The 16,642-nt window shown below is 39.7% G+C and overlaps 1 protein-coding gene across 1 annotated transcript in view; it reads right to left on the bottom strand.

Moving 5' to 3' along the window:
• Window positions 1-16,642, bottom strand: part of edil3a (EGF like and discoidin domains 3a) — a 105,687-nt gene that overhangs the window by 50,325 nt on the left and 38,720 nt on the right. Inside the window, exon 2 of the mRNA XM_088995445.1 lies at window positions 9,842-9,970. Within this exon, the coding sequence (XP_088851571.1) occupies window positions 9,842-9,970 (129 nt within the window). The remainder of the gene's footprint in view (window positions 1-9,841; window positions 9,971-16,642) is intronic.

Here is a 16,642-nt window from a genome sequence, read left to right as displayed (position 1 = left end):
CATTTTCAAGACGGTGTTTTCAAGAATAGATGGACATCAAGGTTGGACAGCTCTGAAGCTAGCAAAAATAAGAACCGGCTCGTTCGCGAACGACACATCACGAGTAGCTACGTCCAATTTGGCAAAGGCGCTGAGATATCGCCGCTTCAAATCGCTGCCCAATCTCCAAAACATTTCTGACGACTTTCCCGTGAGCGTCTTCATTAATTGATTGGCGAGTTTCAATGCAGGATCGTTTGGTGGAGTTTTAATCAATGTATCCTTGTGTCTGCAAGTGCCAGGCATAAGCCGATGGCAGAATTGAGTGTGAGAATTTAGAAATTCCTCTCGGATGATGCTGTCACCATCTTTCAGGTCCTCCAGGTCTTTCGCTTCTGGAGAGGTGGCAAGGTCACAGTATATCGGAATTAAAGCCAAGTGGGATTAAACACGTCGGCTGAACGTCTTCATAAAAAGAAGAAAAAAAGTAGAGGAAAAGTTGAAGAAATGCACCGTGTTTTAATGGCTTCTTTAAAAAGGAGGAGTTGGCTGGCTGACTGATTTTATACCTCCATTACCTTCTTTTCTTGACAGCCAACGTGAAATCAAATTCCGGCATTCTTGCAGACAAAGGACATTCAAGAGAAAATTTTTGAAACAAGTATATTTTACACATTCGTTTTTCAAAAACCAAGGTAACACAAAATACTATTTTAAATGACCGTTTTTTTCCGCACAATAAGGTGCACCTAAAAGCAATATTTTTTTTTTCCAAAAGCCGACAGTACACCTTGTAATACAATGCACCTCATATATGGATCAATATTCTCATTTCTCGGCCGTAGTATTTTAAAGGTTTTGTAAAGCACTTTGTTGGAGCTGCAGTGGTTGTGAAAGCTCGATATACATAAAGCTGTATTGTATTCCCTTTACCATATCTTTGTTTAGTGGATGCATAATGCAATCACAATGATGTACTCGATGTACTTTCTCATTCGGTACGCCTTATATATAAAAACTGTTTTAAAATAGACCATTCATAGAAGGTGCACTTTAAATCACTTTACAGTGTAGTGAGAAAAATACGGTATTTTTGTGTTGGTGGGGAAAAGGGAAAAAATGAGCTAAAAGACATCCAATCTGATAATAGCTCTCCAATGGCTGCTAAAAGCAGCTCTATTCAGACTAAGGAAAGTGGTGCTAAGAACAGAAAAGACGAATGCTAACAAGGCTAAAGGTCACCAACACAGCATTTTCCATCCACATTGCAGGTTAGTGTTCAGCCACAACAAGATAATTAGGATGGTACAGCAAATTAGCAGCTGAGAAGATATGCTGAAAAAAAATTAACATTTAATTTAGCAGTGGCTGATTAAAGTGTGAGATTGCTAATGCTAACGATTGCATCCGTAACTGCCAGAAGCCTGAATTCTGCCTGGATTGCTGCTTACTTATCCGAGCTCTGTTGGCAACGCATCTTTCCAGTCTATGCACTGCCATGTGTTGTTATTAACTGATTATTACTTAATTATAGAGCATATATATACAGTAAAGTCTCGTTATATCGATATTCAAGGGAGTCTGAAAAAATATCGATATAACCGGGACTATCGATATATCCGACCCTGCGCACATGTAATTTTCTCCTTGCGTTCATAGAAATAGTATCGTAATAAGCGATACTATCGATATATCCGATATCGATATAACGAGACTTTACTGTACGTATATATGGTACAGTTGTTTTTGTAACGTAGGTTTTATGGTCAGATTTCCTAAAAGTAACGTCAAAACATTTATCTGTCAATTTTCAGAAATTATTGAGACTCTTAGAAATAACATTATTTCAACCGACTCGGACTTTATGACTTCTAATGTGTGCAGTAAAAAAAAAAAACTGAAGCCATAAATGAGCAAAACCTGAATTATATTCCCATTGTTGGACTTCATAGACCATTAACCGCCAATCTGTAAGCTACTGTTCAATGATAACTTGAGATTTGGCTGCGTAACTGGGGTCACTTCTTGAGATATTTGGTCAACTGTGGAACTTTTCACATTAAAAGCTCACATCTTGCTGTAAATGTATCTGACCACAGATTGAAAAGAAAACAGTGGGTGGGGTAATGCAATACGAGGAAACGACCGTGTCCTCCCGAAAGATCTATCGCCCGATAATTGAGCACAGCGGCAAGCCTGTATGCTTGCTCACGATGAATACAAGTAGTTAGACTCCCAAACACTTTGATAGTGTTCGTTTTCCCAATTATATTGGTTATAATGAAAAAAAAAACATATTTCATGTGATTATCAGTATCAACTACAACCATGTTTATCTTGTGATAGAGAAGTTTTATGCTTCGAAGCACAGAAAATCTGAGGTGAACAGACACATCTTGTTAAACTGTCATCTTCATGTAGGACACAGGTGTCAAAGTCAAGGCTCGCGGGCCAAATCCGGCCCGCCATTTCATTTTTTTCGGCCCGCGAAAGCAAATCAAACTTGTTAAATTCCATGATGATTGCTAAAATCTGAGCCAAAATTTCATATTTTTGGATGTCAACCAAAATAAAAGTCATTATTCTTGACTTCAGATTTGAAAACGAGTTATTCATTAATTTGCTGTGTGCTCTATATGTAATATTTGAAGGGATTTAAACATTCTAATGGGTTCCCCAAATTCATAACGGCCCTCGAGAGGAAACCATAACTACAATGTGGCCCGCGGCAAAAAAATGACTTTGACACCCCTGATGTAGGAGATCTGGCCTTGAACTAAATTACGACTTGGTAAACTCCTTCAGGAGCTTTAAGAACCGGCTCGTTCACGAACGACACACCACTCATTGTGGCACTCCGTGTGTTTCCGGAAAAAAATAGTTTGCATGCCAAGATTATATTCTCGCGAATTTAACGGTTATAAAGCGAAAAGTTCATTAGCGAAAGCATTCGTAAGCCGAGGTATCACTGTATTAGGATTCATTTTGTAGCAACTGTTGCACTCTGGGCTTTTATAAATGAAGAGCACAGAATCAGCAGTATGAAAAAAATTATTCACCACAGACTTGGAGATAAATTTACATTATTGGATTTGCTTTTGAGAAAGACAGAGACTCTAATGCCTCCAGTCAGAGCTGTCACCAAAGCAGAGGCAGAACAAAACTGGCGAACAGATTACCATAATATGCATTATCCTTCCCAACTTTTGTGACCCAAAGTCAGATGATTAAAAAAAAAACAAATCATACCCAAGGCACCCTGACTGAAACTTCAGTATTTCTTCAGTCTGTTTACAACTTTTTTCCTTGAGCAAACATTTCCGGAAACTTTTTTTAGCTGTACATTTTCATCAATTGAGTTAAAACTGCCCCCACAGGATCATTTTGAAGGATGAGGTTAAAATTTTCCCCGAAAATGAGTTTAGTTTTACTGCTTAAATAAATGATAGCTTTGAGCGGCTCGGATGAATAGCAAACAGATTTTGTAAACACACTGGTACATTATAGTAAATTTTGTGGAATTACAACTCTGACTCAACATTCGATTGACAACGCGAAATGAATATGTGTGATAATTTACTTTCACGGACAACCGACGTCACTTTTTTGTTTCCTAACTGACATCAGTAAAACGTTTTATAGCATCTAAAATACCCAAAACACGCAGTATATATTTTTATTCAAATGTAAAACACCAATAAAAATGACTTAAAGTGTCCAAAATCTGCAAAAAATTGAGCTGCGAATTGGGCATTTTCAGAAAGTCCCGCCCCCAGTTCGTGACGTCACACCAAGACGTCTTGCATTGCTGGAGTATCAAAACAATGGCTTCAGATTCGGAGATTACGCTTTCTTGGTAGACATCCAGTTATGAATATGATTCAAATAGTTCTGAAGAGGAAAGCATACATGTTTGCAATCAATTAAAGAATTTATTCCATGTCATTTTGAGGCAACATTGGGGGAAGAAATCGATCACCAGAAAAGAGGCAGAAAATGGCGACCTCTTGTAGACATGACAGTGTATTGCGTTTCCACAGGCTGATAAATTCCTTATATGGAGCTTGGACGCCCTCTTCTGGCGCAACACGAGGTTTTCAGACCAAACAAGCATTGACGTGATGGAAGGACTGCTACAATGTGTCCTTTTTTTTGGTCAGGGGCGTTCCTTCAGTGACGTCACGTACGGATTCGTCTCCAACTCAAAAACAAGACTTCCGGAATATTCAGCACGAGTCTTAAAATGTAAAATATAGCTATATGCTGTGGAATCTTTGTAAAATACGCTCAGTAGAAGTCATTTGAAGCCATTTTACAAATTATGGGCACAACTTGTCCGGAGATGTCGGTTGTCCTTTAATCTTGTATTGTTTGCAGTTTTACTGTGAAAAGTTCCAAAACCTATGCGACCTGATGTCTTGAAAATTCTGTCGTTTGTCATTGATGTAAATCAGAGGTGTTAAAGTCATTTTTTTCCATGGGTCACATTGTATTATGGTTTCCTCTCGCAGGCCATTATGAATTTGGGGAAGCCATTAGAATGTTTAATCCCCTCTACATATTACATATAGAGCACACAACAAATTAATGAATAACTAGTTTTCAAATCTGAAGTCAAGATTAATGACTGTTATTGTGGTTTACATCCACGAATATGAAATTTTGGTTAGGATTCATTTGCTTTTGCAGGCCGAAAAAAATGATCTGACGGGCCGAATATGTCCCCCGGACCTTGACTGTGACACATGTGATGTAAATGGACAAAAGCTGTCCAGATTGGCAATGACATGCAACTCTCATTTACTTGCACTCGGACGAAGAGTGAAAAGACATATGAGGCAAGTCGACAGAGGCAGTTGCAAAGCTCGCTATTTCCCACAAACTTTTCCGCATAGAAATTGGTGTGAACTATTTCCACCGTGCCAGAAGTCTGGAATGCAGCGTTAACACGGTTGTCATTATGACTATCTTACTATGCACGACGTGAGCGGAAAAGTTCATTGGACTGTCTTTTCGCAGACTTAAAATTCAAGTAGATGTCAGCAGCTCGAGCGAACGTTATCGCGGATATAAATGAACATGAAGAGAAAAACTACAGGTGCATCAGCACAGACTGATGAAAGGTAGCCTGTGATCTGTGGCAAGGGAATTGATTAAAAGTCATGGCGCACAGCAGATTTAAGTCGGACCGATTGTCCTGTGGCAGGAGCCAAGATAACGACTGTCGATGAACAAAATACGCTGTCTGTCTTATTCACGTTTCCTACATTTAGTCCTTATCAGTTCCGCACGACTACCGTGTTCCATGAGGAATGTCAAAAAGTCCGTCATCAGCAACCGGCATCTAAAAGACGACCATTAGCAATTTAGGTTACCCTGTTCATTTCTTTTGTTTAACAGGCTACTGCCATGTTCAATGCTAGTTACGGTTACATGCGCTCCACCTCATGACGACCATTGCAATCAGTTTCTATCTACGCTTTGACAGTTCATTACGATGTTTGACTCCTTTCCTGATATCAGAGTGCTAGTAGCTTGGTTGTCACGATAGTTCATGAAACAGATTATAATAGAAGACGGTAGGAACGAAGGCTGAAACAATGTTATCGGTCACACGAAAGCCAAACTTCAATTGACAAGGCCAATAGCTGAAAGCTGGGTAGCACTCATTTCATGCTAGTACACAACATTAGCTAATGGGCTGTCTGGTGGTGTAAGTCAGATTGTTTTTTCCCCTCTCGGAAACCTATTGGAAGTATTGAGTAAATTGAATGTCATAAACCTTTCTGATGTGACACAAGTCCGCAGAGACTTTGAACTGTTGTTACCTTCAGAGTATAATGTTAGCCGATAGCTGTCAAAGACTTAAAGTCACAACGGGTTAGCTAAAATGTAGGTACACAAGCCTCAAGGCTCAAAATAAGACGTTCCGCATCGCAGTTTGCCATTAAAAATAAGTGTTTTTCACTTCCCATTCACTCAGGGAAAAGAAAAATTACGAGCGGGCACGACACATGTCCAGGTGGTAGCTAAGCTAGTCAGATGACAACACGGGAAAATGGCAGAAATGTATGAGACAAGCCAGATTAAAACGCAAGGCGACAACCGTGGCGTGTAATTGTTGTAACACAGAAGTTCCTCTCTGCCGGTGTGACGCCGTGTATGACCTGAAGCACTGTAAATATGAATGCTACGCAAATCAGTGAGATTCATAAAACATTAACCCACTAGCTTATGGCACTATAACATTGGGATATTTGATAGTTGCGACTGGCAGCAAACGTGTCTTGTTTATTACCATGGTGACAAGTTACATTACTGTATATGCAAAAGGGCCATATTAATGTGTTTCTCTCATTTGTCTTGATAATTGCTCTGTAATCAAGCTAACATGCATGTGTTTGTAAATATTTTGTCAGTACAGTGATACCTCGGCTTACGGCGAGAATATAATCTTGGCGGCGGATGAACACCAAACCACACGGTCGAACAGTGCCACGGTGGCTGGCGGACTAGTTTTTGGATTGGATTGGATTTGCCTTTATTATTAATTTGCATCACCCCCTTTGAGTGCAGACGTGGTTTGCTATTGAGTGGATTACTTTTGCTGTTATGGGACCAAAAAAGACCCCACCACAGGCTCGTGTTAAGCCCAAGAGGACACAAAATTACGAAATTATGAAAATTAAGGTCGAACAGAAGATCATCGAAAAACACGAACGAGGTGTGCGTTTGTGTGATTTAGTGTCCCAGTACCTGTACGTTATGTCGACCATTGCTACGTGTGGCTAAGGGTGTTTATGTGTTGTCTAAGCAACGGTCTCTGGCAATAGAAAAGCTTGAAAAACTTCTGTTGATTTGGTTTAACGAAAAGCAGCTAGCAGGGGATCATGTGAGTGAGGGTATTATCCCTGAGAAAGCATGGCAACTTCACTCGGATATCATCAAGAGGCAACTACATCAACTAACATCACAAAGGTAAATAAAACAACTTTATTATACAGGACAGTTTATTTCTTTAATTGCAGTACAATACCACATTTATTATAATAAAATAAGGTATATTTTGTGTAGTTTTATGGCTTATTTAGTAGAAAATTATGTTTTATGGGGACCTGGAAACGGATTATTGTCATTTTTAATGGTTCTTATGGGAAATAAATGTTTGCCAGACAAACTTTTCGCCTTACACACACTTTATGGGAACCAATTAAGTTCATAAGCCGAGGTTTCACTGTATCATATTGAAATAGTACTCAGTAAAATATTGAATTGCTGCACCCTTAAAATTTCCTTTTTATATTGCTACATTTTTATTGTTTAATTAAACCCTTGCTTCAGGTCACCCGAATGTCAAATGGCTCGATTGCACCTCAAACGAAGTCAATGATTTGGAAAAAGAAAAAGCTCTACCAAGAAGTAATTGTGAGCCTTGACAGTGCAGTTCATTTACAAAACGCAAGACTACTTGGAGTTATTCTTCTCGTCCACATATGAGACGTTTGTAGCCGAGCTTCACAAAGCAGCTCTAACTCGAAGGATGTGTAATGGACGTATTAAGGATAATGTTCAAAGGTGTGAAATTGGATTTGGCTCTGACAGCAGTAAATCAAATGTGGTAAAAGCCAGACACGACGGTATGTAAGAACACGAGTAGCCTACACAAACGCTTTTCAAATTCCGGATTTGTCTTTGGTTTAATGTTGAACTTCCATTGCGCTTCTCATTAATCTTCATTGCCTGAATGTGTAACCTTATTAAAAGAAGCCTATTCCGTTTCAACTTTTCTCTGAGCAGCAATCACATTTTCGGAACATGGATGCCTTGCTGAAATCAACTGGTGGTGGGTTCAGTTTGAAGTGCGTGGCTTTCATAAAAAGTGAGATCAGTACGGTGGGGAAAAATACGTAAAACTGTCTTTGAGACAATATATGGTTGTGTATATAATGAAACTGAGACAAGCAGTGGTTGATCGATGATGCCTTTGTAGTTAAAATGTCGCCAAAGAGAAGACATCTAAGTAGCGTTTCTTACATTTCTTTCTCATTCTACTCGCTCCTCATCCAATGCATGCTATTATTTAAAATGTAGAGCATTTATTGATTGAATGAAGATTGAGGACATGTATGTTATCAATAATGCTAAAATGTTCTTAGAAAAATAACGCAGATTTAAAGGACAACCGACATCTTCGGACAAGTTGTGTCCATAATTTGTAAAATGGCTTCAAATGACTTCTACTGAGCCTATTTTACAAAGATTCCATTTATATATCTATTTTAACTGACATCAGAAAAACGTTTTATAGCATCCAAAATACCCAAATATTTTTAGTCAAATGCAAAACACCAATAAAAATGACTAAGTGTGTTAAAACTGCAACAAACTGAGCGGCGAATTGGGGATTTTCAGAAAGTCCCGCCCCCAGTTCGTGACGTCACGCCAGGACGTCTTGCATTGCTCCAGAATCAAAACAATGGCTTCAGAGAGTTCAGATTCGGAGGAGATGCTTTCTTGCTTTCTTCTTCATTCAGTTTTGAATATTATTCAAATAGTTCTGAAGAGGAAAGCACAACTGTTTGCAATCGATTAAAAAAGTTCTTCCCGATCAATTCGAGCCAGCTGGACTCCAATGTAGCGCCCAGAAAATGCACAAGATGGCGCCCAAGCTCCGTTGGAAATGGGCTGACTTGTCTGCTGGGAATTTGTGTTAACTTCTGTATGGTGTTACCGCAATTCTTACCGCAAATCTTGGTGGAACACATAACGATTCACTATCTCGTTATTTATGTGTTTTCCTTCTAATTTCACCATCAACACGGATCAACACGATGTTTTCAGACCAACCAAAGTACCCAAAATGCATTGTGTGTCGCTTTCTCGGTCAGGGGCGTTCGTGACGTCATGTCAGGCATCGTCATCAACTCGAAAACAAGAGTCTTAAAACATAAAATATAACTATATGCGGTGGAATCTTTGTAAAATGCGCTCAGTAGAAGTCATTTGAAGTCATTTTACAAATTATGGACACAATTTGTCCCGAGGTGTCGGTTGTCCTTTAAGTTTATAATGGACACTGTCATTGATTAATTCACTTTTAACTTTCAAATTGGTTTTAGTTTTTGATCATTCTTTATTTCTGTAAAAACGATGTATTCAAATTCAACTTCAAAAACCTGAATGCAAGAATCGTATCCGTCTTGCTTGTTGTCAGCCTCCAGTTCAAGGTGTGGTAAATGATAATTTTCTCCGCCATGTCTGCCATTCTATTGCAGCAATTATTTATGTCTGTTTATCGTTCAATACGATTGTTTGTCTCTCCAGATTAAGAATTGTCAATCTCCCATTTTCTCGCTTACTCATTTACTCGCATTGAACTGTAATGGCTGTGAGAAAAATTGGCAGACATAAGTGCATTCAGCCCATTTCGAATCAGCTTCCCACAACTGTGAGGGCTTAAAAGGAAACAATAACTGAATTATGATGAGAAGGCTTGCCAGCGGCGCACCGCTTTTGGCTGGAGACGAATACAATAATGTGATACAGATATGCCGACTTTTTCCATTTCCCTTTTGTGTTATGTCTTTTCATTAATAAACAAGATTACATGTAAGCAAACAACTCATCTGATATCAGTGTTGTTGGAAGAACAGCATCATTAGTGTAAAGGGTCAGGGTCGGAGTCAGCGGGCGCTTGCTAATTGACATGTTAAGAGAACGCCTGCGGTGAGTACGTTGTGAAACACTTAACATCATATCAGCGTTGAGGCAAAATGCATTTAAGATGCAAAGTATTGCCAAAACATTTTCGGGGGGCTTAGGTTGAACGTGACATGGTATGTATGGTTGGGGTGTAACTTACTGTGTTGGCAGTGAACCCCACTGAAGCCGGGTGGACAACTGCAGACGTATCCAATGAAGGTGTCCCCCCTGTAAGTCTCACTGACCTCACACGCCCCTCTGTTGTGGCAAGGGTTTGGGTGGCAAGGCCCTATGTGCAAAAATATGAATAAAATATGTTAAGAATTGGTGCAGTTGTTCAACACAAACACAAAAAATGTCCTGAAATGAACAACTATTACTCTATTACACACAGGATAAACCCCAAATACATTATTGGATTGGATGTACCTTTATTTGTCTCACAGTGGAAAAATTTACATTTCACAGCAGCAAAGCTGTGACAGGAAGAGGAAAGGAAAGAGAAGTAGAAACACCAAATACAGGAGCTGCTGGAAAGGCAGCCACTCTCGCGGCGCCATCTTGAAGTAAAAATAAAACAAAACAAAAAAACTGAATAACTAATATATAATAATATTATAATAGTCGTAAACATTTGATCTATCTATCTTGCTCGCTAGCTAGCGAGATAGCTAGTGAGCTAAATAGCGAGCTAGATAGTGAGCTTGATAGCTGACTAGAAAGCTAGATAGCAAGCTATGTAGCGAGCTAGATAGCAAGTGCTAGTGAGCTATCTACCTGGCTAGTTTGTGAGCTAGTGAGCTTTCTACCTATACTGTTAGCTAAGTAGCGAGCTATCTACCTAGCCAGTTAGCGAGCTAGTGAGCGATCTCCTTAGCTAGGTAGCTAGCTATTTATCATGTATTTCAAGTCAATCGTGAAGCTCACTTTGATGTGGCGAGTCGAGTTTGAGAAAATCCAAAAGTATTTCGGTTACATTCAAGGTGAACAAACATCAGATGTCTTGTATGTGCGTCGTAAACAGTTTTGTAAAGAATTGATCATTCTAAAGCAAAGAAGAGAATGACTGTTCCACATTTAGCGCAACCGTTGTTCCAATTCAGCATTTTCGGGGTAGCGAACATAAGGAGGTGTTTAATCATTCAAGCTTTGGAGCGTTAGAAACAAAGGAAAAGTATTTCTTTGTTTCAAAAGAAAAGTTGAAGATGATGTATAACTCTGGTTCAGAGTGATAATTAATAATTAACCCTCCCCCCTTCCCTGTTGACGCTCATGGCGACGATCAAGACGTTTACAAGTTATTAAAATCAGAGCATATGAATTGAATGGCTTAGCTCAGAGCTACTGTAGATTGCTACTTGTGTAAAAGTAATGCATGTGCTTTACGACAAGGTCTTATGCAGACTTATTAGTGTCATAAATCAACGGCATGCAAATGGCAGGTCCCTCACTTTTATTTAAATGCACAGTGAAACAACTGCTTTGTGGCTGACCAAACTTGAAAGAGAAAGAGTGAACTATGTATTTTTTTGCAAACTGGAGACGACTGCGAGGAAAGCCTTGTTTCCTTGTGCTTTTTTGTTATTTTTTGGGGGCGTCACGTGTTCTCATCATCTAGATGATGTTAACCAATCAGCTCCCTCAAGCCCTGGTGTGTTATCCAGGTGTTGCTCGTTCTCTCGTTACTTTGTTTGTACAGTGATACCTCGATTTACGAAGCCCCCTTGGCTTACGAACTTTTTTACTTACTCTTTCAGGTATTTATTTTTGTTCATACATTTTGTTCAGTCCAACCCACTTACTACCTCACTGCTTTTTGGTTCCTCTACCATCATGCAAAACTTGACCTATTCTTTTTTAACAGTCCAAATCATGTTGTCTTCTGCTCCTTCTCTTTCTCTTTGATTAGAAAATAAAAACTTCCATATGTTCTCGTCACTAGTCAAATTTCTCATATCATAATGAGAAGACCAGCAGGCTCAAGGACATCGTTGTACTAAGTTCATCCTGTCTACTTGATATCTAATGTTGAGCAGATTCTTTACTTACAGACAGTGTAGGTGTTCAAATAAATGTGACACTCCCTACTATAGCCGTGACACTCTGACGAAGGCGGAAGTAGTCGCCGAAACATGTCAGGTATTTATTTGAACACCTACACTGTCTGTGAGTAAGTAATCTGCTCAACATTAGGCTCAAGGACAGTTTCTGCCACCAGGCAGTCTGGAGACTCAACTCCCTCCCAGCCCTGCCCCCACTGCCTCTTCCCCCTGCCACACTCACCGAACTCTGAGTACACGCTACATGCTGTACTATCATCCTGAACTCTATTTTTCTCGTTTTTTTTCTGCAAGACCTCACTTCAACCCTTTTTTGGTTTGTATTTGCATTACTGCATTACGTCACTTTTCATACGACACTACCTCACTTTACATACGACATTACCTCACTTTACATTCAGAAATTACATGTATTGTCTGTTGTCAATTGTCTATCTTTTTTAGCCACATTATAAGTGCCTTGCACGCTGGGTCCGAGAGGACATTAATTTCATCTGTGGTGTATGCCATGCATATTAGCATATTTGACAATAAAGCTGACTTTGAGAATCATCTCTATTGGCCAAGTATGTAGAACACACAAGTATCATCATAAAAAGACAAAAAATATGTATCGAGGACCCTAATAAAGGCGAATCTAATCAAATTTCTTAATGTAAGTCGAAAAACTGTGAGGCAATGTGCAAAGTATCAAGCAGAGAGTGGTTCAAGTGAGTACAGAATCTCGTGTGCCACGAGTCACTTTGCCAGGGCGACATTTTGATTGACATGTAAACAACTCCGTTTTAATACATCTGTCACAGAGTAGCCAAAACACACAGCATATGTTTTTTTCTAAATGTAAATGAATCAAAACACAATAAATACTCCCAGCAAGTTGGAGACAAAAAAGGAGAGAATATTCCAAGTAAGAAGATTATTGTTCCCTTGCAAGAATTAGCCCCTGAAAGACAATTACAAACAAGGTAATCCCATCCAAGTGCTGCCATTTTCCAAATGGGAACCTGTATTACTAATAATGAAAGTGGCAGCAAATCAACCGAGCAGAACAATGTGTGAGAGCCTTCACTGAGGCGAAGCCCGTGGAGGGAGTCCGGTTGACAGCTTGCTGGGATGTTTTGACATGGAGATCTATAGTGGCGCCAAAGCGTGCTGACACCTCACTAATGGAGAATGCATAAAGCAGAAAAAAATTGGAAAGAGGGTGCGTGGTAGGGGGGGGGCTCAAGTTTCTGAGTGATATTGAGACAATGTGCCTTGAATGGCGGACGCACACGGGTTTAAAATAAATACCGTATTTTCCGGTGTATAAGACGCGCCTAAAAGCCTTGATTTTCTTCAAAAGATGACCCTGTGCGATACGCCGGTGCACCTTATATGTGAAGTAATATTAAGCCACTCGTAACTACTGTCATTAGCCACCGACCCCATTAGAGTAGAAGTAGTGCGTAACCCCAGCCTCTATTGTAGCGCCTTATAATGTGGGAGTGCCTTATATGTGGAAAACACATACAGTGGGACCTTGGCTTACGAATTTAATTGGTTCCCAGACAGAGTGTGTAAGGCGAAAAGTGTGTATCCCAAAAAATAATTTCCCAGAGGATACCATTAAAACAATCCGTTCCCAGGTCCCCATAAAATATAATTTTCTATTTTCTAAGCCTTAAAACTACACAAAATATGCCTTATTTTATGTATATAGTCTATAGTATTATGATTAAAGAAATAATCTGTACAGTACAATGAAGTTGTTTTATTTACCTTTGTGATGGTCGTTCATGGCTTGATGGAATGGAGTGTCCGGGTTCCTCAGCATTAAACACTTGATGAGGAACATAACCTTCTTCTTTCACCATCTTGAGGAATGATCCCTTGCAGGTGCTTTCTCTGTGATAATTGTATCTAGTTCTTCATCAATTGTGATCTGTTTAGCTGGGTTGATAGAAGTGTACATACAGACTTGTGCGGGTTATTTGTGGAGCCTGATTGATATATATTTTAACCTTGCAGTCTATACTATGCCTTTGAACTATCAAAGTTGAAACGAGTCCACATTTCACTGTTTTCTATCCATTTTCTCATTTTCTCTCTGTCGTCTGCCTGTTTCTTTAATGTTTAACGGCCTCACTCTCTCTGTCTGTAACCCCCACCACGGGTATTGCTTCTCTGTGCAATATTATGATGGCTTATACTACTAAAAACAAATTTCTTGTATGTGTACATGCTTGGGGAATCATATTGAAAGCTCCTGCAACCTGATGCAGTTTGACCTTGAACATTCTTCTTGATGACTAGGCTTAGCATACTTAAATCATGCATTGCGTGTTAAAACAAATGTATTAAAATGGTATTGAAGGGTGATTTTGGGTGGGCGCATGATTTACAGAGACTGAAAGCAGAGATAAAGTAAGTCAACAATGAACCCAGCTTCAAAACTCAAAAAAAATAAAAAAAATATTTTGGTTCAAATACAGTATGTCGTCTCAGAACATCTCTGCAGATTGTCAAAGATCAGTCCCTTTCACTGTTCTGTGTTCTTTGTGGGATGCATATCTGCAGGCAAAATGGCAGCCTCCCTGTCTGAACGTCAGCCGCTCAAGCTTTCGCTCGGTCTGTGATTGATGCGAGTTGGCGCACAGTCCAGCAGGAGCGACGTGATTTCTTTTCATGGCTGCAAAGAAAGTTCAATCAATCAAGCGCCTGAAACATGTCTGGTGATTTCACGCGGGGAAAAGTAATATTTGTTTCCTTTTGGAGATCGACCACAAGACGCCGTGAGGTTTAAAACTCTGGGTTGTAGTACCGCGACATCTTGGCTGACAATCAACATGATCTTATTTCTCAAAACGGTCTTGCTAATTCAACGACATAGCGTTTTATCGCTCACTTATCCAGGAATTACATCAAGACATCACTAGCTCAGCACAATGGAGATACAGTAATTATTAATAATCATTTCAACTATTATGTAGTTCATCTAGAACTGCTTCATGTCACAAAGAGGGTACGCAAGTGCTGAAGAATGAATGACTCTCTGTGTCTTTGTGTTGTCATATTATTTGTTATTTAGTTGTTTTTTAGACTTCAAAATGTAGCCGTAAGTGTGCCTGCCTTTTTAGCAACACCTGTATTTTGTTTTTCTACTTCTATCTTTCCTTTCCTCATCCTTTTGTAACTTTGCTGCTGTGAAATGTATATTTCTCCACTGTGAGAGGAATAAAGTTACATCCAATCCGAAATATGGCGACATGGTGGTCCTCTGGTTAGCATGTTGCCCTTTAGCATGTTAGCATTTTTTTTATTGTTTGTGTTGCCCTGTCATTACTTTCAATGAAATTGTGGGATAGAGACATATAATGTATTTTCCGGTGTATAAGACACATCTGAGTATAAGTGGCACCCACAATGAATGGTGATTTTTCAAACGTTTTTTCTTATATAAGCCGCAGCGGAATTCAAGGCGCACCTTCAATGAATGCATTTTTCCCCAAAATATAATATATAAATATATATATTTTCCAAATATAAGGCACACCATGTTATAAGGCGCTACAGCAGAGGCTGGAGTTACGCACTGCTTCTTCTAAGGGAGAAATGGAGTTGGTGGCTGCTTATAGTAGTTGCGAGACCTGTTGTAGCTCAATATGACTTGACATATAAGGCGCACCTGCCTATAAGGCACTGGGTCACTTTTTGAAGAAAATGAAGGTTTTTTGGTGCGCCTTATACACCGGAAAATATGGTAAACATCAGAAAGGAAAGGGGGCTGACCATGGTTGAAATGCTCAATCCATGCTTATTATCTGATGGCAGAAAACTACTAATCTACTACATTGCACTCTTATAATAATACCCCCCCCCCCCCCAAAAAAAAAAATCGCAAATAGTTTCACTTATAAAGAATGAATTGCAAGATAGCATTCCTCTCCTAAAACCCCCTGTTCTAATTCCTGTAAATTTCATCATGGCGGGTCGCGGAGCGGTCAGACAACGAATTACTGACTAGATGGCCGATTTTCTCCTTGATCCTGATAAAATAGGTCAAGTTGTTGAGCCGGAGCATCAAATCCACAAAGTGTTGCCTGGAATTGAGTGCTTTACAAACGAGTGTGTCTCACATAGCTTCAATTTCACCGATCGTACTCACCGTCATGAAACACCCACTTCCACTGTCGGATAAGCGCTTATTTCAAACGGTTGAGTTAAAATGACACGGCAGTCCATTGTTACACTTTAAAGGGATTCTACATTGGAGCGTTTCAACTGCGGGATGTACAGCCGGCCGGCCTTGTCATGCTCAAATGCGACATGGCCTAAATGTGTCAAATCCGGTTGAACCCCGCCTTGCTTTACAGACGGGCCGCTACGGTTCACAAGCTTTTGGTGACTGAACGCATCCTTCACTGATCAACATTGGCAGTGAAGCGCCATAATGACATGAGGGCTCTCGGCAGGGTTTGCAAAGTGCTCAGGCTGGAAACGTCTCTTGTAGCACTTTGTGCTATCGCCGTTTTGCCATTTCGGACCGTCAACATTTGACAAATGCACTTAGGACTGAATGGATTAAGAAAGCATGCGGAGGGAATAAAATGGCTTGAGATATGTCAAATAGTAATGAAAGCCAAGAGTCACATTGAAGATTGAAATCTTTCTGAAAGTCTCGCCCGAGATGAAATGTCACCAAAATGTCACAGCATCACCCTTAAAGGTCTCCTCTAAACAAGGTGTATTTATTTATTTATTTTTTCTTGCCTCTGATCGCGAGCAAAAGAAAAGTGTTTATAATCTTCTTTTCTTTTCCTTTCAGCTTTTCCCCTCAGGGGTCGCCACAGTGAATCAATGTCCTCCATTTATCCTGGTTTTGTGCATCCTCTTCTCTCACACCAGCTTCCCTTCATGCC

The sequence above is a fragment of the Hippocampus bargibanti genome, linkage group LG04 (genome assembly GCF_051943395.1).
Source record: "Hippocampus bargibanti isolate YZ-2025 linkage group LG04, ASM5194339v1, whole genome shotgun sequence".
Taxonomy (NCBI): domain Eukaryota; kingdom Metazoa; phylum Chordata; class Actinopteri; order Syngnathiformes; family Syngnathidae; genus Hippocampus; species Hippocampus bargibanti.
Note: the sequence above shows the minus strand (reverse complement) of the source record. Positions and strands in the feature narration are given on the sequence as shown.